The sequence below is a fragment of the Hemiscyllium ocellatum genome, chromosome 9 (assembly GCF_020745735.1).
Source record: "Hemiscyllium ocellatum isolate sHemOce1 chromosome 9, sHemOce1.pat.X.cur, whole genome shotgun sequence".
Classification (NCBI taxonomy): Eukaryota; Metazoa; Chordata; class Chondrichthyes; order Orectolobiformes; family Hemiscylliidae; genus Hemiscyllium; species Hemiscyllium ocellatum.
The window spans coordinates 45725928-45750136 of record NC_083409.1 but is presented as its reverse complement, the minus strand read 5'-3'; the positions used below and the strand labels follow the sequence as shown (position 1 = coordinate 45750136).

At 41.1% G+C, this 24209-nt stretch overlaps 1 protein-coding gene across 1 annotated transcript in view; it reads left to right on the top strand.

Annotated features, from left to right (window-relative positions):
* The window catches only part of LOC132818497 (adhesion G-protein coupled receptor D2), a 180500-nt gene that overhangs the window by 150911 nt on the left and 5380 nt on the right, over positions 1–24209 (top strand). Inside the window, exons 18-19 of the mRNA XM_060829557.1 lie at positions 5941–5994; positions 21063–21255. Coding sequence (XP_060685540.1) covers positions 5941–5994; positions 21063–21255 — 247 coding nt within the window. The remainder of the gene's footprint in view (positions 1–5940; positions 5995–21062; positions 21256–24209) is intronic.

Here is a 24209-nt window from a genome sequence, read left to right as displayed (position 1 = left end):
TAAATTTTAAATAATTTCCCTTTCACAAAACCATGTTGACTCTGCCCGAGTACTTCAAACTTTTCCAAGTACCTTGTTGTAATATCTTTAATAATAGTTCATAATGTATTCTGTGTGACAGATGTTAAGCTTAACTGGCCTGTAGTTTCCTGCATTCTGTCTCCCTCCCCCTTTGAATAAAAGACTGACATTTGACAGAGAGTCATAGAGACATACAGTCGTTTGGCCCAACTCGTCCATGCCGACCAGATATCCCAACCTAATTTAGTCCCATTTCCTGGCCCATATCCCTCTAAACCCTTCCTATTCATCTACCCATCCAGATATCTTTTAACTGCTGCAATTGTACCAGCCTCCACTTTCTCTGGCAGCTCATTCCATACGTACACCACCCTGTGAGTGAAAAAGTTGCGCCATAGGTCCCTTTAATATCTTTCCCCTCTCACCCTAAACCTATGCCCTCTAGTTCTGGACTCCCCCACCCCGGGGAAAAGACTTTCTCTATTTGTCCTATCCATGCCCCTCAAGATTTTATAAACCTCTATAAGGTCACCCCTCAGCCTCCGATGCACTCTACTGGAAATTTGCAAAATCAAAAGCAGTACATCAACCACCTTGACTAGCCTATTCTTTTAAGACTCTTGGATGAAATTCATTAGGACTTGGGGATTCGTCAGCTTTCAGCTCCACTAATTTGCTCATAAACATAAATACCATGCCCCTAGTGATTGTAATTTCCTTGAGTTTCTCCCTCCCGTCTACTTCCTCATTTCCAGCCAATGCCACCAAAGGGTCCCTTCACTACGTTGTAGTTACTAAATCTTTTCTCATTGCTCAACACCAGGTCTAAGACAGCCTATACTCTGTTTGGTTCCAGAATGCACTGCTCTAAGAAAACTACTCTGAAAATGCTCTATGAAGCCTTCATCTAGGCTATCTTTGCCCATCTGATTTTTTCAGATTATATTTGGATTTAAATCCTCCATGATTATTGTTGTATTTTTCTGAAAGGCCCTCATAAATACTCCATTGCGCTGTAGGGTACTGTCTAAAAAAACTGCAGATGCTGGAATCCAAAATGGACAGGCAGGAGGCTGGAAGAACACAGCAAGCCTGGCAGCATCATGAGGTGGAGAAGTTGACATTTCGGGTGTAACCCTTCTTCAGGACTTACAAGTGTGCTAATCCATGGCTAGGAATCAGGGGAGTGGCAAGTGGATGCACTCTCAGATGTCTCAAGCCAGTCTGTTAAATTCGCTCGTGGACGCAATCAATCAGAGAAAAGTCACCTCTGTAAACTGAATGGACGGGAACTTGCTCTAATCACTGGCAGCAGCCTGTGACTGGCAGAGCAGCAAATGGAAGTGACATCAATGCATGAGAAGCCAAATTGAGATCAAGGTATGGCTGAGATTGAGGCTGAGCCATTCGCCTAGGCTGAAGTTAGATACTGATATTAGCTGAGGCCAGGAGCAGGGCTGCCTTTAGCTGAGGTAAGAATTCACTGTCAATGAATGAGGAGTACCAAGTTTAAGGTTATGTAAATTCTCCAGTTACTATACTTGGGGGAAAAGATGTAATGGGTCGCACTGAATTGGAAACTGGATTAATTGCTTAATTTAAAATTAGATTGATACTTCAGGTACCCTGTTTAAATAATAAAATGGAGTAACTGTCAAGTTAAAATGTTTCAGCTTTTTACATATGGAAACATATTGGTTGCAATCTCATCATTCTGTGGAATGTAAGTTTGGAGTGTTGGCTTTTTGTGTGTAGAAGTGTATATTAATTAAGTAGAAGACAATGTGTTGCTTACTTATATCTGATGTGCAAGTAATTAGCGCTTTACTTGTGTGTTGTGGCTTTTAGTTTAATGGGAAGTTGATCATTATTGAAATATTGTCAAATGACTCTAATTCTGCTCATGTGTGTGTCCAAGTTACCCATTCAACAAATATAAGGGAGGTATAGATGTGGGGAAGATGGTTCCATTGGTAGTAGAGAATAAGACCCAATGGCACACCCTTAGAGTAAAGGGAAGACCTTTTAGAATGCAGGTAATGAGAAAATCCTTCAGTTAGAGAGAGCTAAATCTATGGAATTCACTGCCACAGAAGGCTGTGGAGGCCAGGCCATTCTCTATATTTGAGATTGCGATATCTTGTTGATCAAGGGTTACAGGGAGAAAGTGGGAGGATGGGGCTGAGAAACTTATCAGCCATGATTGAATGGCAGAGTAGACTCAATGGGCTGAATGGCCTAATGTCTTCTCCAGGTTTTGTGGTCTTCTGGTTTTACGTAACTGCATCACCTAATAATAAATTAGTGAGAATGGAAAACGTAGTCCCTGAGAATGTAAAGTCACCCTCACAAAAAAAATCTCAAGAGGAGCCCTCAAAAAAAAGTAGTTTGGCCCTTAGTGCTAATACCTTTATTGATTAACGGAGCCACTGCTTCATCTTCCCCTAACTTCCTGATGTTCGGAAATGTCCCGATCCCGGTCCGAGTCAATTCCGGTCCTGCAGCTATGTCTCTGTATTGGCTATTCAATCATGCAAATACAAGTAAGTAAGCACTATCAGTTCACCTGTTTTGTTTAGAATGCTAATGTACATTCAGATAGAGAACCATTTGTTTTGTCAGTTTTTTGTAACCTCTTGCCTTATCTTTTGATTCACTAAGGAATTGTCCTCTCTAACCCTTTCCATCAAGGACTATTTATGATTTTCCATTCTAGTGTCATTCTCTCTTGCTTCATCCCATGCTCTTTGATTTACCACATCATCCCAAATTTGCTCTCATACCTCCACGAATTAGTTTAAAATCTTTCCCTACTTACATGGCTTGCTGGAACAATATTCCCACTACAATTTGGGATCCCAATGCTCCAATCCCAACTTTTTCCAGTACTGGTGCCAGTGTTCCATGAACAGGACCCATTTCTGCACCCTTTTTGTGAACCACACATTCATTTCTCCAATCTTATTTGCCCTCTGCCAATCTGCATATAGCTCAGCTATTATTATCTTAGGTGTTCTGCTTCTGAATTTGATGCTTAGTTCCTCAAAATGACCTCCTGCCTTGTCCCATCTATGTTGTGGTACCTAGAGGATCCATGATGACTGGATCTTGCCGTTCCACTGCAGGTTCCTCTCCGAGCAAAGGTCCCAGGTCCTGACGCTGGGTTGGCAACACAGATTCTGTATTCTCACCCTTTGCTGCAGAGAACAGTATAAACCTGTTCACAATGCTGCCCAACCCCCCCCCCACCCCCCAACACCACCACCGCCCACCACCACTACCATTACAGTCCTCTTTGCTCTCTCCCACTGGAATGGCTTCTTCTACCATGGTGCCATGGTGAGTTAGCTCATCAATGCTACAACCCTCACTCTCATCCAAACAAACTAAAAGTCCCTCAAACCTGTTGGCCAGTGAGTGTTAGACATCAAATGATGGCCAAGCAGCCAAGCCCACATCCCATGAATTGAAAACAGAATGCTGAGGCTCTGACACTCCAACCTTCTGGTTCTCCTTAGCTGCCCCATGCAGCTTGCTTCCCATGACTAGTGACCAAACCAGAAGACCCTACCCTAAGGGTAAAAAATCACACAACACCACGTTATAGTCCAACAGATTTAATTGGAAGCACACTAGCTTTCGGAGCGACGCCCCTTCATCAAGTGATTGCCACTCGATGAAGTAGCGTCGCTCCGTAGGCTAGTGTGCTTCCAATTAAACCTGTTGGACTATAACCTGGCGTTGTGTGATTTTTAACTTTGTACACCCCAGTCCAACACCGGCATCTCCAAATCTATCCTAAGGGGTGTGCCTGCCTCTTGGAACAATGTGTCCTGATAACCTACTACCTCCCTGATGTGTTGCTGTCAGACTCTCAAACTCTGAGCTGACCCTAATTCAGATACAAACACGAAATAGAGATAGGTTTAACCTGGATCTCACATGCATCCAGGAGCATCCACATTCTATATGCACAACACATTACTGGCTCTCCAATTCTTGTTCAGTCTTAGTTAAGTAATAAGTTACTCTTGAAAGTGCATTGTGAACCTACACTCCATTATTGCTTTCCTTCTGCTAGAGTGTCTTAAAATGATTATTTAATTCAGTAGTAACAGACTGTGTTTAATTTCTAAAAAGATTTTTCTTAAATTCAGTACATCAGACACAATCTGTAAGAGCAGTTAGAGAGTCATAGAGTCATACAGCACAGAAACAGACCTTTAAGTCCAACCAGCCCATGCCAACCATAATCCTGAACTAAACTAGTTCCACTGGCCTACACTTGGCCCATATCCCTCCAAACATTTCTTATTCACATACTTACCCAAATGTCTTTTAAATGTTGTAACAGTTCCTGCAAATACCACTTATTCTGGAAGTTCATTCTACACCACTATATAAAATGGGTTACTCCTCATACCTCTTTTAAATCTTTCTCCTCTCATCTTAAAAATATGCCCCAGTCTTGAAATCCCACACCCAAGGGAAAAGACACCTGCCATTCACTTTTCCTATACCACTCATGATTTTATAAACCTCTATAAGGTCACCGCTCAGCCTCCTATGCTCTAGTGAAAAAAGACTCAGCTTCTCCCTATAACTCAAACCCTCCATTTTTCTGGAAATATCCTGGTAAATCTCTTCTAAACCCTTTCCAGCTTATTAATATCCTTCCAAGAACAAGGTGACCAGAACTGGACACAGTACTCTACAAATTCCTCACCAACCAACAGATTATAGCTTTCAAAAACAGAAATTGCTGGAAAAGCTCAGCACATTTGGCAGTTATCTGTGGAGAGAAGTCAGAGTTAACATTTCGGGTCAAGTGACCTTTCCTCAGAATTGAGGAGTTTTGAGGAAGGGCCACTTGACCCAAAATGTTAACTCTGACTTCTCTCCACAGATGCTGCCAGAGTTGTGAGCTTTTCCAGCAATTTCTGTATTTTTTTCTGATTTACCGCATCAGTATTATTTCAGTTTTTAGATTATAGCTTTCCTGTGATTGTAACGGTTCACTCTACCTTTCAAAATATGTGATGTGAGGATGCTCTGCTCACCCTCTCCTCTGGATGCTGCTGCCTGTCTGGGGTTTGTCTGCTTACCCTCCCCTCTAGATGCTGCCTGTCTGGGGTTTGTCTGCTCACCCTCTCCTCTAGATGCTGCTGCCTGGGGTTTGTCTGCTCACCCTCTCCTCTAGATGCTGTTGCCTGTCTGGGTTTGTCTGCTCACCCTCTCCTCTAGATGCTGTTGCCTGTCTGGGTTTGCCTGCTCACCCTCTCCTCTAGATGCTGCTGCCTGTCTGGGTTTGTCTGCTCACCCTCTGCTCTAGATGCTGCTGCCTGGGGTTTGCCTGCTCACCCTCTCCTCTAGATGCTGTTGCCTGTCTGGGTTTGCCTGCTCACCCTCTCCTCTAGATGCTGCTGCCTGCCTGGGGTTTGTCTGCTCACCCTCTCCTCTAGATGCTGCCTGTCTGGGGTTTGTCTGCTCACCCTCTCCTCTAGATGCTGCTGCCTGTCTGGGTTTGTCTGCTTACCCTCCCCTCTAGATGCTGCTGCCTGCCTGGGGTTTGTCTGCTTACCTGCTCCTCTCGGTGTTGTCCCTGCATTATTTTGTTTTGAAACTACATTCTTAATATCCAATCTGCTCTGTGCATCTCACACAAGTCTTCCACTATCCATACCTCGCCCTGAAGTTAATCATGGTCGCCTTTAAAATTTTATTTCAGGCTTCACTGTGTCACCGCTTCCTGTACTAATGCAACTTGACAATAAAATACTCATGTACCACCAAGTAAAATATACAAAACGTTAGGATTTTCGTTGAGAATGATTTCTTCCTGTAATTTAGATGTTGTGGAACCAAAGAGTTACAATCTGTGTTATTCTTTTAACTATCATATTATTTATCATTTTTCAGATAAGGAGTACAATCAAAAGACTAAAAGAAAGAAGAAGAGCTCTGAACTTTTCAGTAAGTAAAATGTTGTTAGCCTTTTCCTTAACTTAGCCACTGTGCATAATAGATGCTTAGATATCTGGGCACATTTTTACTTGATATAATTAAAGTTTATAAGCAAAATAACAATGAGGAATTATTGATATTATTGGAGGAAAAATAATCAATTTATAGAGGTTGGTGAGTGGCAGCAGCACCAGAGAGAGTTTAGGCTCCCGACAACTTCTGCATTTACCTAGCGCCGATGGTTGCTGAAGCAGAGGCGAATTTGGGTTCCCAAAGGAGTCTGTGTCTAGTGCCGATTCATGGCAGTGGTGGTGGAGACGGATTTGGACCAGTACAAGACCCTGCAGCATCAGCAGCACCTACATCAATGTGGTGGGCCTGAAGTGGAGTCAGGGGGGTGGCAGAGGTGAGTTTGTATTGGTGTGGTACCTAGCGGCATTGGCACCATCTGCATTGGCGAGGTCCACCTAATGCAAAACATTGCAAAGCTACCAGTAGACACTGTGTCTTCCCTTTCCAAGGATCACAGTGCTCACCACGGAAGAGATGTGGGCAGTTTGAAGTTGTGCTCAGCTCCTTTCTTGAAGAAAAAAAACCCATCACAAAACTTACCAATATGTACCACCAGGGGCAGTAAGACACAAACCAAAACAAAAAGAGGGAGGAGATTAAATCAAAATAGTGATATTAATACACCCCGGCACCTGTGGTTATCTAAAAGAACCTAGCTGTTCTTTTGAAAAACCCACCACCAAATTGCCCAGTTGAACAACTAAATAACAAATATCAAAATTCCAACAGATTCCACACTCCAACTTGAACCTGTGTCCTTGAGTGTTCGCCTGGGCAACTAGATCACTCATCCAGTGATTTTACCACTGCACCATCATCTCCTCTAGAAACTAGCTCTTGATATTTTTCATCAATCTGTTTTGACATATCATGACAGGGCGAGGTGGGAATTGACCCCCTTCTTCCAGCCCAGAGTGAGGGATATTACTACTGCACCACAAGAGCCCAGAAGATTCAGTACATGCTTACTGCTGCTCCTGGTATGGATAATTTCTAATGAACATGTTCAGACATGTTATGACACATTTCTGGAACAGCTGGGACACGAACCTGGGCCTCCTGTTCCAGAGGCAGAGACAGTCCCACTGTACCACAAGAATAATGTCCAATCAGCATCACCTACCCTCAATCAATTCTGGAGCTGTTCTGGTTAACACTTGAAGGAGCCTGAATTTCTAACTCTGGCAGAACTTTTCACAGTGGAGAAATCTCTAATTGCACAAATATCCAAATACTCTTTTCCATGTCCAGATTAGTTTCTTTGGCATTAATTATGATATTTTTGCTGTTAACAGAAAGGCATAGCTTGATGAAAGATTTTTTTACAGCGAACGAAAGAAAAAACAGATGTACATATTAGTGTGAAATAACACCATCATTACAACCATAACATCCAGGACATTAAGTGCAAAGAATGTTCACTTGTGAGAAGGTGCAATTAATATAGAGTAATTTCACCAGAATATTACCACAGGTACACAGTCCTTTATCTGAAATTCCAAAATCGGAAAAGCTCCGAAATGCGAAACTTTTCATCGTGAAGTGTGGAGTGTCATTTTGGCGTGCGGACAGGTGACCCAACTCCACAGCCACTAGAACCATGTCACTCAGATGTGACATGGCGGCGTGGCCAAGCACTAGCTGGCGTCAGTTGTGTCTCAATGCTCGTACTAGTCACATGTACATCTGCTGTTGGTAATTTTTAAAAATTTCGCTGAAAATGTCATTTATTCCCAAATCCGAAAAATTCCGAATTCTGAAAAACAACGGGGCCCAAGGATTTCGGATAAAGGGTTATGTACCTGCACCAGGGTTCTGTTACAAAGAAGTCTTGATCTGAAACAAAGCAAATGCTTAATTTCAACCTTCCTGCTAAGCAATTATTAGCTGGAAGTGTTTGTTTGAATAAGTTCCAGCGGCTTTTCGAAGAGCAACAATTAGTGGTTGTTTGGAAACTGAGTCTTGATTTGATAAATGAAGATAGATGACTTGGTCAATACATTAATTAGTCAATCAATATGTGGTTTTCTGAAAGAAGAAACAGAAAATAGACAGAATAAATATTTCACTATAAAAGTCCCCAAAGTTATTTTCCAAATCAACATGAAAATCAATGTATGTATTCCATTGAATCATTTTCTCTGTGATGGGGCCAAGAAAAATAGAGTCAACTTTGTTATAAAGCTACAAAGTTTCAAATCCCTTTGGCATTGTCCTTTGGCATTAACCTGTCAGCAGTGTATTTATGTTTTGTGCTTCTGGCAGAGATCACGTACCTCAGTGAACTGGTTTAAAAATAGTTAATAGGAGCTACCACATGACTTGTCCATTATGAATGATCACATTAGCTCGACCCAAGTTGTCATGCTTTATGAGAACAGGCAGTTTGTCCCAGACTGCAGGCGCAGCAGGTAATTTGAAATGAAATGAGACAGTTTCTACAGCCAGATTGATTTGGGAATCTTGCATGTTTTCCCCTTTGACCTCTGACAGGTTGACACTACAAAGATTGTGACTTGTAAAAAATGATCAGTCAGTAATATATTTAGGCTGCTGACATACTGTTGGTAACACAAAGTGATTTTCCATGTTTTTGCCTGTGAAGGAAGGTAGTCCTTTTTTAAAAACTATATTTATATACTTTCAAAGCTCAGCTTTCTCCCTTTCATCGGAGATGCTCCCCAGACATTTGTTCATGCTCCATGTAAAGTGGGTGCCTCTCTGGCCGACATAGCAGCAGCACATGTACACTTCTTTCACTCCAGAAGCCTGTCATATTGGATCCTGATGCTCACGAGATACCCAGGGTCAAGGCATGCTGCATGTCTGAGAAAACCTCACTTGCCTATTTAAAGAAGAGCTTTATGCATATTGAAAATAACTTCTGTGAAATTGGTCAGCTCCATAGCTTGACTTATTTGGCATCCTTTCATCTGTGAGATGATGGGAATGCTGCCTCAGGAACTTGGGAAGGTGAAGAAGGACCATCTGCTGCATTTCCTTTGATGGATGCCAAAGTCTGCCACCAGTGCCACACATGATGTCTCTTGTCGGTGGTGTGGAATGATCTTTGCTGATGCAGGGCTGATGTATGCTTTAAAGCTTCTGACATGATGACGGTGAATTTCTGTCCTGCCAATATTGACATTTGTGTCGATTATCAGCTGGAGTTTCCCATTTGTTAAAATTGATATTAAGACTTTCATGTCTCTCTTGACTGCATCCCTGAATTGGAGCTTCAGCTGTGCTGCTAGTCTCTTGACACATCACAGTGGATGTAAAATCTTCCATTTTATGCATGTAACAAACCAGCAAAGCCTACTGTGTTTGTGCAGTGCTAATATACTTGACATGCTTGCTTTAGAAAGGGCTGCTCATTGATTACTTTGACTTTCCATGTGATATCAAGGATGTCATGGAGACTAGTGGTGGAAGTTTTTGAGCCATTTCTCTTGGTTATCCTGACTTTGCTGGTACAGACCCATGTGCTAAGGATGTAAGAGGTAGGTTTCTTGATTCTGTGGGTCAGTTTGTGATTTCTCCATGCCACTGTTAGTCACCCAGAGTTGGAGGCTGCCTTTCCAATGAACAGGCTGAGCCCTTTGTCAACAGATAGGATTTCTGTTGCAATAGCTTGCAGGAACTAGAATTTATTCATTGTTACCATTGGTGAGTTGTTGAGTCTAAACGTGGGCAAAGTGTCCATATACACAATTTTCTTGGCAGATGATGAGGGAGAACATGACACAGTCTTGGGAGACACAATCCAGTATAGTTCAGGAGCTGGGAGTCTGTCTGAGCAACATTTGTCATATCGACAGCACAAGGAAGATCTCTTACTAGGATATACCACACTTCCCTCTTGACTTTTGGTCTTGATAGATTGAGGAGTTTCAGCCTTATTTTCTATAGAGGTCCCCCCTTTCCTTTTGGTAGGAAAAACGTAGGTCAGGAGGACTCAGGTACAGATTTGCTATCATGCATCTGGTTCACTCCATCTTTGACCTACAAAGCTATAATGGAAGAATGGTTTGAGGCTGAGAAGCTTGGAGATTGGCTGATTTTCTCCAGTATCCTTCTCATGGTGTCCGATGTCTTTTTGTGAGATCCACAAAAGCAAATGAGGTAGTGTGCTGTTTGCTGCTGTCTGCACTTCTTTTAAAGCTGATGAGAAGATCGTGACTATTGTGGACCTTCCAGCTTAGAAAGCACATTGAACTCCAGGTCTAGACAAAGAAACATTGTTATTATGACTCTGGCATAGACATTCCCAGTAACACTGAGGAATGAGATGCCCCAGTGGTTGTTGAAAAGCGTCTTGTTTGAATTTGTTCTTGAAATAACGTAATGATGTTTGTATTGTTCGCATCCTTCTCGCTGGCAGAGGAGAAGGAACCTGTGGGCATCTGGCTGTATTTGCGAAGCTCAGCTGGTATGAAAAGACCCTGCAGCCATGCTGATGAAAGAGCTTGTCTGCTCCGGAGTTGCTGCTTTGTTCCCTAAGGCTGCTGGGTAACCGCTGGGACTTACTTGTGGCTGGGACTTACTTGTGGCTGTCCCACAGCGGGACTTTTGGCAACAGCTCCCTGCTAGTGTTAGGAATGAACATCAAAGATAGGAGCAGGAGCAGCCCCTTCTGCCGTTCAATAAGACCATTGGTGATTTGGTTGTGGTTTTAGTTCCTCTTTTCTGTCTGCCGCATAATCCTTGAATCTCTTGTCAATTAAAACCGTACCTTACTCGGCCTTGAATAAATTCAGTGACTCAATCTCTCCAGGTTCCTGGCTTTACAGGGCTACTAAAAGTTTTTTGAGGAGTGGACATTGGTATAATATGAAACGTGCAGCCAAGTTTCACACATCAACTCCCCAACAAGCAGCATTGTGCCAATGATCAGTCTATTTTGTGATTTCAAGTAAGGATAAATATTGGGCAGGACACCACCAATTACTCCCCTACTTTGAAATATTGATATGGGATCTTTTACCATCACTTGAACAGGCACATGGAGCCTTGGTTTAACAATACATGGAATGAGAAAATGTTAGACAGCCACCACACTGTTAGCTTTCTCCAGGCCGAAAGTAACACAGACTGCACCTACGTTTTCTGGCACACTCCTTACCATCATCCCAGTATCTGTCTGAATAGAAAGGGATTCCAGTCCCTCAATGTATAGCTTTTTTGTGACCTCAAGTGGCCCATTATGTAGATCAGTTCCCAGTGCTCTGCCATGGCCATCATTCACCCGGAACCAGTTCTTTACATTGCCCTAATTCTCAATGGGTCATCAGGACATACACTGGCTGCTGCTTGATGAGCTCTCCCTTTTATTAACAAGTTGTGATTCTCATCAGCAACTCTGGCACAGATGCAGAGCTGGTTTATTGCTAGAATCATAACAAGTCCAAAAGTATCACTGAGCAGATAGTCAGCAGGCTCAAAACACATCCACTGTTGAGAGGAGTGCACCCCACAACTAACCAACTGGATAGTTATGTGCTGTAAAACTTCACAATGCTCAAAGACCGGTTCCTTTGCTGTCAATTGTTCTTCGACTATTAACCTGTCAACAGTGTATTTATGTTTTGTGCGTATGGCAGAGATCACATACCTAGTGAACTGGTTTGAAAGTAGGAGGAGGAGTTGCTAGGGACATAGCAGTGCTGACCACTTGTGTACTTAATTGCCAGAGCTTTCGGAGAAATGTCGCCCATTCTCACTCACCAAAATTCCACATTCCCTATTACTGCAGTCCCTGATACAATCATTTGATTGCCTACCTTCAGTCAAGCTCCTTGCTTCACAACAAATTCTAATAACAACAAATCCATTTAAATTATTGTTCCAATTACTGTGATCCATATAATAATTGCTAATAATTTACAGTGTGAACTATCTTTGGCATCTCTTGTCCTGTCCAAATGTGCACACAGTAGAAATTGTCTGGGAGATGGAAGCTGGTCAATTTTCATTAAGAACACATCAAATTGATGAGATATACTCCTCTTGCAAGTTGGTAACACAAATTGGACTCGACTCCTTTTGTGTTGTAAGCTCCAATGATATTTCCATGTCGGCCATTTGCATTGGGACATGTTGGGTGCCATTATTTGTGCAGGGGACATGGGCATCATTTATTGCCCATTTCTAAGTGCCCAGAGGAAATTGATCGTGTGCTGTTTTCTCAAACTGTTGCAGTCCTCGGATTGTATGGGTATGCACACTGCTGTTTGGAAAGGAGTTCCAGGATTTTGACGAGGTGTGAAGGAACAGCGATATAATTCCAAGTCAGGATGGTATGTGACTTGGAGGGATCTGGAAAGTCATAGTGTTTGTATGTATCTGATGCACGTGTCCTTCCAGGTGACACAGTTCACAGGTTTGGATGTTGTTGTCAAATGGGCCTTGGTAAGTTATTGCAGGGTATCAGTGCACTGGTTCCACTGAGGGAGTGGACCTTAAAGATAAGGAACTATGAGCTGTTGGATCTGCAATCATCCAGACAAATGGGAGATACCCCAACACACACCTGACTTGCCCCTTGCAGATGGACAGGCATTTGAGAGACATGAGGTGAGTTACTTGCCGCAGAATTCCTTGTCTCAGGCCTGCTTACTAGACTTGTTCAGTTTAGTTTCCGATCAATGGAACCCCCAGGATGTTGATTGTTTGGGAATTGAGGGAGAGTAATGCCATTGAATATCAAGGCTGGATTCTCTCTTGTTGAAGATAATCATTGCCTAGCACTTGAATGTGCGAATGTTACTTGTCACTTGTCAGCCCAAGCCTGGATATTGCTTAGTGCATTTGAACATGGACTGCTTCAGTATCTGAGGAGTCATGAATAATGCTGAAATTGTGCACTCATCGGCAAATGTCCTCACTCAGACTTCATAATGGAGGGTAGGTCATTGATCAAGTAGTGGATTAGTGGTGCTGGAAGAGCACAGCAGTTCAGGCAGCATCCAAAGTGCAGCAAAATCAACGTTTCACCTCATTGATCAAGTAGCTGAAGATGGTTAGGGCTAGGACACTGAGGAACTCCTGCAGAGATACCCTGGAGTTGAGGTTTTTGAATTACAATGACCACAACAATCTCCCTTTGTGCCAGGTATCACCCCAACCAGGAGAAAGTGAGGAATATAGATGCTGGAGATCAGAGTCGAAGAGTGTGGTGCCAGAAAAGCACAACAGGTCAGGCAGCATCCAAGGAGCAGGAGAATTGACGTTTTGAGCATGAGCTCTTTATCACTCCAACCAGCAGAGAGCTCCATCATTGCTTTCCACAAGTGTCCTGATTCCCACTGACTCCTGTTTCACTAGAAGTCCTTAATGCCACATTTGGTTGAATGCTGCCTTTTAAGTTTTCACCTCAGCTCTGGATTTCAGCTCTTTACTTGTGTTTGGACCAAGTTTGGAATGAGGTCAGCAGCAGAGTTGCCCTACCAAAAAGCATCAGTGAGCAGGTTATTCCTGTGTATATGCCACTTGGTATCATTGTCATCAACCCCATCATTTTGCTGATGATCGAGAGTAGACTGATAGAGTGGTAATGGCAGGTCAAACATGGGCAATTTTCCTCATAGTCCGATAGACAGAAGAGCTGTGACTGTACACTGGGACAGCTTGTCTGTGGGCATAGTTAAATCTGGAGCACGGCTCTTCAGTACTGTTGCTGGATTGTTGTCAGAGCACAGGCCTTTGCTGTCTCAGTGCCTCCTGTTTCCTGATTTCACATGGAGTGAATTTAATTGGTTGAGACTGGCATCTGGGATGCTGGGACATCAGGAGGATAAGATAGATCATCTACTTGGCATGTCTGGCTGAAAATGGATGCAGACACTTCCTTCTAATCTTTTGCTCATATGTGCTGACCTCCCAATCATTGAGCATAGGAATATTTGTAGATATTCCTCCTTCTGTTAGTTGTTTAATTGATAACCATCAGGTCAAAAGCATCACTGTCCAATAACATGCCTGACATTGGATTATTACCTCCTGCTTGTTATAAATCATCAAGCTAAAATGAAGAATTAAAGCATCCACTTCACACCCTAGTCAGTTCACTGAGTGGGTAGAGTTACCTGAATGGTGGTCAGTCATACTGTACTAGACAAGCTTGCCACTGTCTCTTGCAAGAGAAGCCAAAAGGAGGGTCAGAGATTACAATCTGAAATTATTATATTTCAATTTTTGAAAGCACAACAACATTGAGTTCGACAATTTCAGCTTGTAATCTTTGTTCCCATCCCATTTTGTTTCTGTTTCTTCATCAATCTTTATCCTTTCCCTCATGTTTTTGTTTTCAAACTGTGGCTGTTCATTATTCTGCCATTCACACCTCTCCTGGCCCCATCTTTTGAAATTTACTTGCTCCATTATCACTCCCTTTAATCCTGAGCGACCCAACTCTTTTTTCACTCAATGCCCTCCTTAGTCCATCCTATCACCGAGCTTCCTTTTCTTTTGCTACTCTGCTACATTTCATGATTTAAAACTTAATACGTTGCTAACTTCTCCCGGTTCTGATGAAAGTTCATCAACCTGAAATGTTAACTCTGTTCTCTTTTCAAAGGTGCTGCTTGACCAGCTGACCATTAACAAGATTTTCTGTTTATATTACCCATTTCCAGCATCTGCAATAATTTGATTTAGTGTAAGCTTGCTGCTGAGCCCTACATATTTATCTAATCCGGTACAATTTTCGAAATGAGAAAGAAGTTGCAAAGTGACTCCCCACCTTACTTCCAAAAGCCTTTCCATCCCATACAATGTAGAAGGCAGCAGTTGTGATGGAATATTCTTCACTGACCAGGATGGTACAACTGTATCAAAATTGAAGAAGCTGATCCAGGGCAGTATAATTCACTTGAATGGTGTCCATTCACTGCGTTAAATTTCATTCCACCATCAGCATACTGTAACAGCAGTTACTACATACAGGCTGTACTACAGTAACTCATCAAATTCTTTCAAAAGTCCCTCCCATTCCTACGACATCCATTTTGAAGAAAACAGACAGCATGGAAATGTCATCACTTTCAGCTTTGTCACCAGGTCAGGTACCATCCTGCTATGAATACATATTGTCATTTTTCATTGTCACTAAGTCAGAATCCTGGAGCTCCCTACCAAATAGCATTGTGCAACTAGCTTTAAAGGACAACTGGGTATTAAGTACCAGCCTTGCCGGTTTTATCCACATATCATGTAATGATAGAGCCCCAATGTGGAGATAAATTGCCCCATTTCCTATTATAAAATAATCAAACTGTACATTTTTAGCTTGTGCAATCATTCTAAGACTGATCTAAGTTAGATGTTGTCACAGGTTGTTTGAAAGTCATTGCAATAACATTTCATTTCTTCTAATATTGTCCAAGATGCTGTTGAATGAATAATCTATAAAGAAATCATGTAGACAGTCATCAATGATAGTTCATATCAACCCAATGTCTGATTATCTGGCCATCAGAGTCCAGGCAATTGTGCTGTATTTTATGCATGTATTCCTCATAATCTAATGCTTTTCCTATTCAAAATTTATGGGCCATGAGATTTTAGATAGTGCTACCACATTGTGAAAAGATTCTAGTCATGGCACCAAGGTCTGCTGGCATCGACATTTTAAGATCAGCGTAAACCAGTGGAACATGGATTTAACATTTATGTGTCGTGCCATTATGATTCCATAACCCAAAAACAGGATCACTTCTGCTTCAGTACACAGCAATCTTCAAACGAGAGTTTGAAACCTGTGTCATAGTCTCAAATTTGCCTAATTGCCGGCTAGCGGCCAGCAATATTCTACCCTCATTCTGTTCCTGCACATTAAATATCTGCTAAATAGAAGGCAATTTTATTTTGGTTTCTCCCTTCCTTTTTTTTCATGTGGAAGGTGTCATAGTCCAGTGTTAAAGATTTACACCATCAGAGGACGTATTTGCATTTCAGTGAAAGACTGTGCTGATGTTAGTTATTGTGGTCTTTGTACAGTGATTTATACTGTAGGTCATTTTCCAACGGACGTGGATTTGAAGGCACAAGATTCATGACTTTGTACTTTTCATTTTATGGACTGAAATAGAACTGATGCTGAAAAAGTCGTCTTACCTGCCAGGACTTGCAGTGGAAGATGACCTAAGTGACCTGCAGGTGGTAGGCACCGTGTCAAATTGCTTCGTGAAATAAAGCTGTCCAGTAGCATATTCACTATAAAAAATGATAGTCTTCTAATACTTGCCACACGGTGTTATGACAGGAATGAAATACAGAATTAAATTGGAAGCAGATTAGTTTTTGGTCCTAATTCAAGTGATGACAAGATATAAGAAGAATTAAACAATGAATGTGCAGACTTGCTAAGTTAATACTCTCCAGTTTCAGCTTCATTCTTGAAGTAGCTCCTAAAGTGTATTGTGTTTAAACCAGAGCCTGGTATTGATTAAATGTTCACACTGTTGCTCTATCATAAGAAATATGGAAAAAAAACTGTATGTCATGGCTAAGATTTGAGGGAAAAAATAAGCTTAGGATTAAGTTATCAGTGAAAGGTAGTCTCAGTTTTATCTGTCCACATCAGCAATGCAATCTAACCGATCTGTAGTTGCATTCACTAGACTAGACCCTGGGATTTGTTTCTGATTACTAATATCGGCAAATGCTTTTTTATTACTCATTGTAGTACAGTATAAAGTAATCAGAATAGTTGTGCTGTTTTATTATCCTGTGCTTCAAATTAGGAAAATTGAACTATTCTTTACCACTCTATTTGATTTTTGATTTTGTGTACACAGCTGGAGTTCTGCTCTCAGAAGGATAGTGCTTGTCTGACATCCGTGGGATTGTAAAAGAAGTATTCGTGTTCTTCCCAGCTCTATTCTTCATCCTGATTATTAAAATAGTTGAATGCAATCAATGAATTATTTTATTATTACACCTTATTCAAGTCCACGTTGCTTAGTTACCAAAGAAATAAAGAAATCGTACATATAAATTACTTTTCATGTCCTTAGGATGTTTCAAAGTATTTCCAAGCCAGTAGTTGATTATTGAAGTTTAGTCACTATTGGTTTGTAGGCAAAGGTGGCAGCCCTCTTAGACAAAGACATACATGAACAATTAATTTTGGTAGTGGCAGTTGCAAAGGCGCTTTTTTTAACTTGAAAAATGCTGTATAATCTTTTATAGCCGCTGGAGAAGGCAAACCAGGAATTAGCTTAATGTCTCATCTTAAAACAAATGCTTCTGCAACAATGTACCACTCCACCAAACATTATCTAACTCTGCTCAGGTTCTCCAATGCAATCTGAACCTACATCTTTCAGATTCAGAAATGAGAGTACCATCACTAATTTTGATGCTTAAAGAATCTGGGATATCTAAATGCATGAAAGGATGCATTATAAACTATAAATAACACTGGGTAATAGCTCAGAATAGACAAAAACGTGAAAACATCAGGCATTACTCATTTACAAGAACAGTGACAAAATGGTTGTGTAACTGAACTAACAATCTAGAGTCATGAGTTGGGTTCCAGCAGAGAATTTAAATTCATTTAGTTTAATGACTCGGCGACAGAACAGAACCAGTATCAGTGATGGTCACCATATAATAGTGGGATTGTTGCATAAATCTACCTGGTTCACAAATGTTCTTTAGGGAAAGAAATATGCTGTCCTTATTTTCTTTGGCCTAAATGTGACTCCAGTTCTATAGCAATGTGGAACTGCTCTCTGAAATGGCCTATAAGCTGCTTAGATGTCAAGAGGACTGCTTCCTATATCTTCTCAAGGGCAATTAGGAACGGGCAAAAAGTGTTGGGTTTGCTAACAATGCCCACATCCCATTAATGAATAAAAAACATTTATTGAGTGATTTTAGTTTTCACCTAAAATGGTGAATTTCAGGAATTTCCATTTGTACATAGGGGATGCAATGGCATCTCCTATGTGTTGTTGCATCTCTATAGTCATTTATCAAGAACCACGAATTAACCTGGATGCAACTAATCCAATTAACATCAGATCATCTAAACTGACACTAGAATTTGTGGATTTTCTGCATATTTTAAATTTTAAAATTCATTCATGCGACATGGTTGTTGCTGGTTAGGCCAGCATTTTATTGCTTGTCCCTAGTTGCCTTTGAGAAAGTGGTGGTGACCTGCTTTCTTCAACTGCTGCAGTCTATGTGCTATTGGTGACCCACAATGCCCTTATGGAAGGAATTCCAAGATTTTGACCCAGTGAAGGTGAAGGAATGGTGATACATTTCCAAGTCAGGTGAGTGGCTTTGAGGGGGACTTACAGGTGGTAGTGTTCCCATGTGTCTGCTGCCCTTGTCCTTCTAGTTGGAATAGTTGTGGTTTGGAAAGTGCTGTCTGACGATCTTCGGTAAATTTTTGCAGTGCATCTTGCAAATAATGTACACTGCTACTACTGAGAATGTTATTGGTGGAGGGTGTGGATGTTTGTGATGTGGTGTCAGTCAAGTGGGCTCCTCTTGTGTTCTTGGAGCTGCCCAGGCAAGTGGGAAGTAATCCATCACACTCTGGACCTGTGCCTTGTGGATGGTGGACAGGTTTTGGAGAGTCAGGAAGTGAGTTACTTGCCACAGCATTCCTAGTTCTGACCTGTTCTTGTAGCCACTGTGTTTATGTGGGGAGTTCGGTTGAATTTCTGGTTAATGGTAACCCCAAGGATGTTGAAACTGTGGGATTCAGTGATGGTAACACCATTGAATATCATGGGATGATGGTTAGATTGTCTGTTTATTGGAAATGGTCATTGCCTGGTATTTGTGTGGCGTGAATGTTATCCGCCAGCTGTTGGCACAAGCCTCGATGTTTTTATTTCCTGAATATATGGTGAATCAGATGTGACAGAGCATTGTCATTATGTTAAAATATGATACATGTCATTTTTACATATTAACAACTTCAGTTCTTCTCATGACAGTTCATATATGAATGTTAAATCTTGTAATTGCTGCTGTTTAGTAGAATATCAGAAAGTGAATTGTTTTAACTCTTAAGGTACACAACAGCCACACTACTGACATTGCAACAACAGTTTTCTAATGAAGCATTTTCTTAAGACAGCTGCCCTTTATAATGAACTTCCAGCATCTCTGAAGCATTTAATTTATTCTAGAACTTGAGCTCTGATGTTAAAACAAGCACTGTCAGTAAAAAAAACCATTGCAGTGTTATTAGTCCTATAATTTCTGAACTGTTAAAATCCAGTATTAAATAAAAATATTTTAATCAATACTTTTGCTTACCTTATTTTTCCTTTAACCTAGGCCCTGCATTTGTTACACTAACCCATGTATATTATTTTGCCTAACTCTTTGATTTATATCCATTAAGTATTCATTTCTGAAGGAGGGTCACTGGACTCGAAATGTAAACTCTGCTTTCTCTCCACAAATGCTATTTTTCTAGCAATTTGATTTTTTAAAGTTTTCCAGCCTATCTACTTAAAGGATTTGTCATCATATACAAAAAAACACCATATGTTTAAATTTGTATCTTTGTATTTCTTCATGTGCCCTCCTGGGACTCATCATCCATTTTTGGAGATGAGGGCACCATACAGGGTTCGATTAGACATTGGTTTGAATTTAGCTTCAGGAAATGCAGCCACAGTGGAAACCATGTAAGAAGCAACCAAGGGTGTTCAGGATACCCACTTGAAATAATGTGTTTACTGGATTGTAATAGGTTTTGGTAGATGAAACTGAGTTAGCTGTGAATTCCGCATTTGATTTATCATGATCAGGAAGTTCAGCAGCTTGCAAGTTGTAGTTCTGGGCGTGTGCTCTAACAATATTTGATATTTCTCAACACAATTGATATTGTACTTCTTCTAGTTTTCAGCTCATTCAGGGAGGTCCCATTAGCTGCTATAAATGATCGATGACACTTTGAAGACTGAACATTCTTTATATCATACACACCTAAAGCAGGAATAAACCCTGTCGAAATCCTGAATTCTCTCCCTAAAGCGATTGTAAGTGAACCTATAGCACGTAGACTGTCATGGTTCAGGAAGACAGCTCAGCATCACCTCCTCAAGGGCAACGTGGGGTGGGCAATAAATGTTGGCCCTCTATCCAGGGACACCTACATCCCATGATTAAATTTGAAAAATCACTTTAAAGTTACCATTTTGTGCAGAAAATCTGCAAACAAATTCTAGTTTCACTTTTGATGATATAATGCTACTGGAAAACTGTTATCTTCTTTCTCTCACATTTTTAAAGGCCTGCATAGTTTTCAAACAGAAATAAACATGCAGCTGTCTGAGCTGTTAGTGTGAACACATTTCAAAAACACCATGGCATTTACATCTGTAAAGACTGTGTGTATATGTATTGACCAGCTCACTGCCTATTTCTAGAAATTTTTGTTCTGGTTTCTGCTTTACATTAAGAACAAACAACCCACCTTATTTTCAATGTTACATTTTAAAAATAGAATCACATTTTGTAGTACTGGACATTCTTACAAGTTCTGGGTGTAAGTTGGCTCACTGATGGAAGGATCATTTTCAGATGTTTCCTCACCACACTGGGTAACATCATCAGTGAGACTCTGGTGAAGCACTGCTGTTACGGCCTGCTTTCTTTTTATGTGTTTAGGTTTCCTTGGGCTGGTGATGTCATTTCCTATAGTGATGCTATTTCCTGTGTTGGTGATGCCATTTCCTGTTCTTTTTCCCAGAGGGTGATCGATGGGATCTAAATCGATGTGTTTGTTGATTGGGTTCCGGTTGGAATGCCATGCTTCTAGGAACTCTTGTGGCATGTCTGTTTGGCTTGTCCTAGGATGGATGTGTTGTCCCAATAAAAATAGTGTCCTTTTTTAATCTGTATGAGGAGTGAGTCCAAACTCTCTAATTCTTACAGGTGACTGACTGTTGAAGTCTGATTCCAAATGTGGATTTATTGAAATCTACAAGTAATTCAAACCTTATTTGTATTCTGTTTCTCAGAATTGTGCCACTTCCCGACCATCAAGCTCTTTGACCAGCTCCAGACCTGCTAGTTCACCTGTGACAGGGTCGGAGAGCCTTGCTAAAGATGATGGGTTACAGGTTACAGATGGACTCAACCTGCAAGGCATTTGCAAAATGTCCTTCTATGACAACAGTGTTGTATATGAAAATCCAGCTGCTGCGAATGAGAGTAAGTTTTATTTTATCTGTGTTCTGAGTTGTAACTGTTGTCTATCTATTCACAATATCTGTCAGAAATGTCAAAGAGATTTCAATGTGAGCTGTTCAGAGTATTAACTTAGTCAGTGAAAGCAATCTTCAATATTTGTGAGAAGTGGGAATCAAAAGCTACCAATCTATTTGCCAATTGTTATCGCATACTTGCTATGAGGAGTTATATAGATTGTTTTGTATGAATCATCAGGTAGCGAGGGATAGATAAACTATATGCTATTGAGGAGACTGTGGCTGATCAGATGGTGAGTAATATCAGAGTTCATATCAAAGAATGAATGGTGTCAGAAATGATAGTCGTACCATCATGAAAGAACTATAGAGCACTTGCAGTGCAGAAGAAGGCAATTCAGCCCATTATGTCTGTGTTGGCTCTCTATAAAAACAGTTCAGCTAATTCCATTCTCCATCTTTTCCCCATAGCCCTTTAGTCATTTCTTCTCCAGATAATGTTCCATTTCCCTTTTAAAAGTGACAGTGGAACCTCCCTCTGCCTCACTATCAGGCAGTGTGGATCTTAGGCTCTTGCTCTTTATTTTAATGCCACCATTGCTTCTTTTGCCAGTTACCTTAAACCAGTTCCTGATCCTTCCATATGCGGGAACAGTTTTCCCCATCTACTCTGTCTAGACCCCTCATGATTTTGAATACCTCTATAAAACCATTTCTCAACCTTCTCTTCTTCAAGGTAAGCAGCCCCAGTTTCTCCACCTTATCTAGGTATTGATGTTTTTCATTCCTGTGAATCTTTTCTGTACTCTCTCAAATGCCTTCACATTCTTCTAAAGTGTGATGCCCAGACTAGATGCACTGCTCCAGTTGAGGCTGAACCAGAGTTTAATGCAGGTGTAACATCATTTCTTTGCTTTTATAGTCTGTGCCTTTATTTATAAAGTTGAGGATCCATATAATTAGTTAAAACTCTCTTAACTTGCTTTGTCAATATCAGGATTTAAAATAGATATAATCTGAGAGCAACCTGGAAAACACTCATACACAGTTCAATGCAGGAGTCAGAAAGTTGCTGAAGAGACGCTCCACTCCTCTGTGTAGCGCTGTTGCATTCTTTACCAGTAGATTTGATCTTTTCCTTTCGGTGAATTCGGTGTTCTGCTTTAAAAATGACTGCAAAAGTTGGGGATGGTTTATTCAGGAGTAAGTGAGTTTTTTAATGAACTGTTACGTATTGGTTACTGTGATTAACCTCTTTGGCTCTGAAACATTATCACGAGAAATGTGGAGACCTTGTACTTAAGGAACAAAATATGGTGGAAACTCTTTGAGTAAGTTACATATATCTTTTCCTGTCTCTCTCTTTTACTCTTTTACAGTAACTCTATGCATAATCTCCAAATTTTATTCAAATTTAACTTGCTACCCAGCTTTTAAATCTCATTCATACTCTCAGGTTTGGACTTTACTGTCAAGAAATTAGTCAAGGCTCAAAAATGGTCAAGGACTTTGCAAAATGTATTGAGACTCACCCCTTACTTCTACTGCAGGCATCACCCGAGCTGTGTATCACCTGCTAATTTCCATATTGGTTGCATGCAGCCCATGTTCTACACTGTATGCCTAGTGATAGATATATGCATGTATCTGCTCTTTCATCCTCTGTATGACATTTTTGGAAAGAATAAGAGAGGGAAGGAATGTCCCTTTGGGGAAGGCATAAACACTTTTTAAGTGAATGAAATTGGCATGTGATGTTGGAATATGCTTCAACAGAACTTGCACTGCTTAAAACTAGCCTGCACTTCTCAGAGTCGGCCTGAACCTCTTAAAGGTTGGTGCATTCTAGGTGGCACAGGTACTGGAAGCAAATGCAGAGGAAGATGCGAGCCAGAAGAATGCTGAATTTTGGTCCAGTAGAAGAGTTGACAGTACTTTATGTTACTGTGGTGATGTCCTGGTGGAGAGGTAATCAATTCTTTACATAGTGTGGATCACAAGGCTTGCTGGACTATGCAAAGGCAGTGGCAAAAGGTAGCTATGAAGGTCAGCTGCAAAGTCCTGAGGGCCTGGTTACAAGACATCACTTGAATGTTCCAGGTCACTGAATACATCTTCAACACTAGCCACACAATGGGGTTGAATCTAAACTTGCCTGTCAAATGGCCTGGCAAGCCATTCGCTACAGAAAGGATGAACAAGAATAAAACTTGACAACAACTTATACATCAGAAACATCTGGGCTTCGCATGTCTGAAAAGATTGGGACAGCTAGCCCATGTTCTGGTCAAACAACAGCCTGGGTACTTAGCAAATCATGCCAGACTCTCCATCACCATCCCTGGTTAGGTATTGCCCATTGGCAGAGCAGATGGTGGCACAGTGGTATAGAGTCAGGAGGGAGGGTCCCTGGCTGATCCTCAATATTGACTCTGGACGCCTTCAAGACTCATGGTATTGTGCCAAACACTGACAAAGAAACTTCCTGATAAATGCCTAATGTCTTCCTTCACCTGATGTCTCAGTGCACCTCCAGATGCAGCAAATCCTGCACCTTCTTGGTCATTGTCACGGACAGCACACGGACAAAGATTACTGTGCCAGAGTGGGACTCCTGAGACTCATCGGGCTATGGGTAACACAGAGCTGACCACCACAACACAAATCAGTCCCTAATGAGGTGAAAGGCTGCCACCAGTATAAACAGATAGTTTGTTTTGGCGAAGGGCAGGCTGGGTTCAGATTCTATTACTGCAAGTGATCAGTACAAACAAAGTCTTTAGAAAGTCCACCGATCAGCAAGCACGATCACAATCACATTAGGCTCCAGAAGGAAGGAAGACATCTAACTTTAACCCCACGGCCTTTCTACAATGTAGAGTGCCTGATTTCTAAAACCTTTCCACATTCCTCCCCTAGTGCACATCATTAATATGTTTTAAAATGTAAGCTGAATTA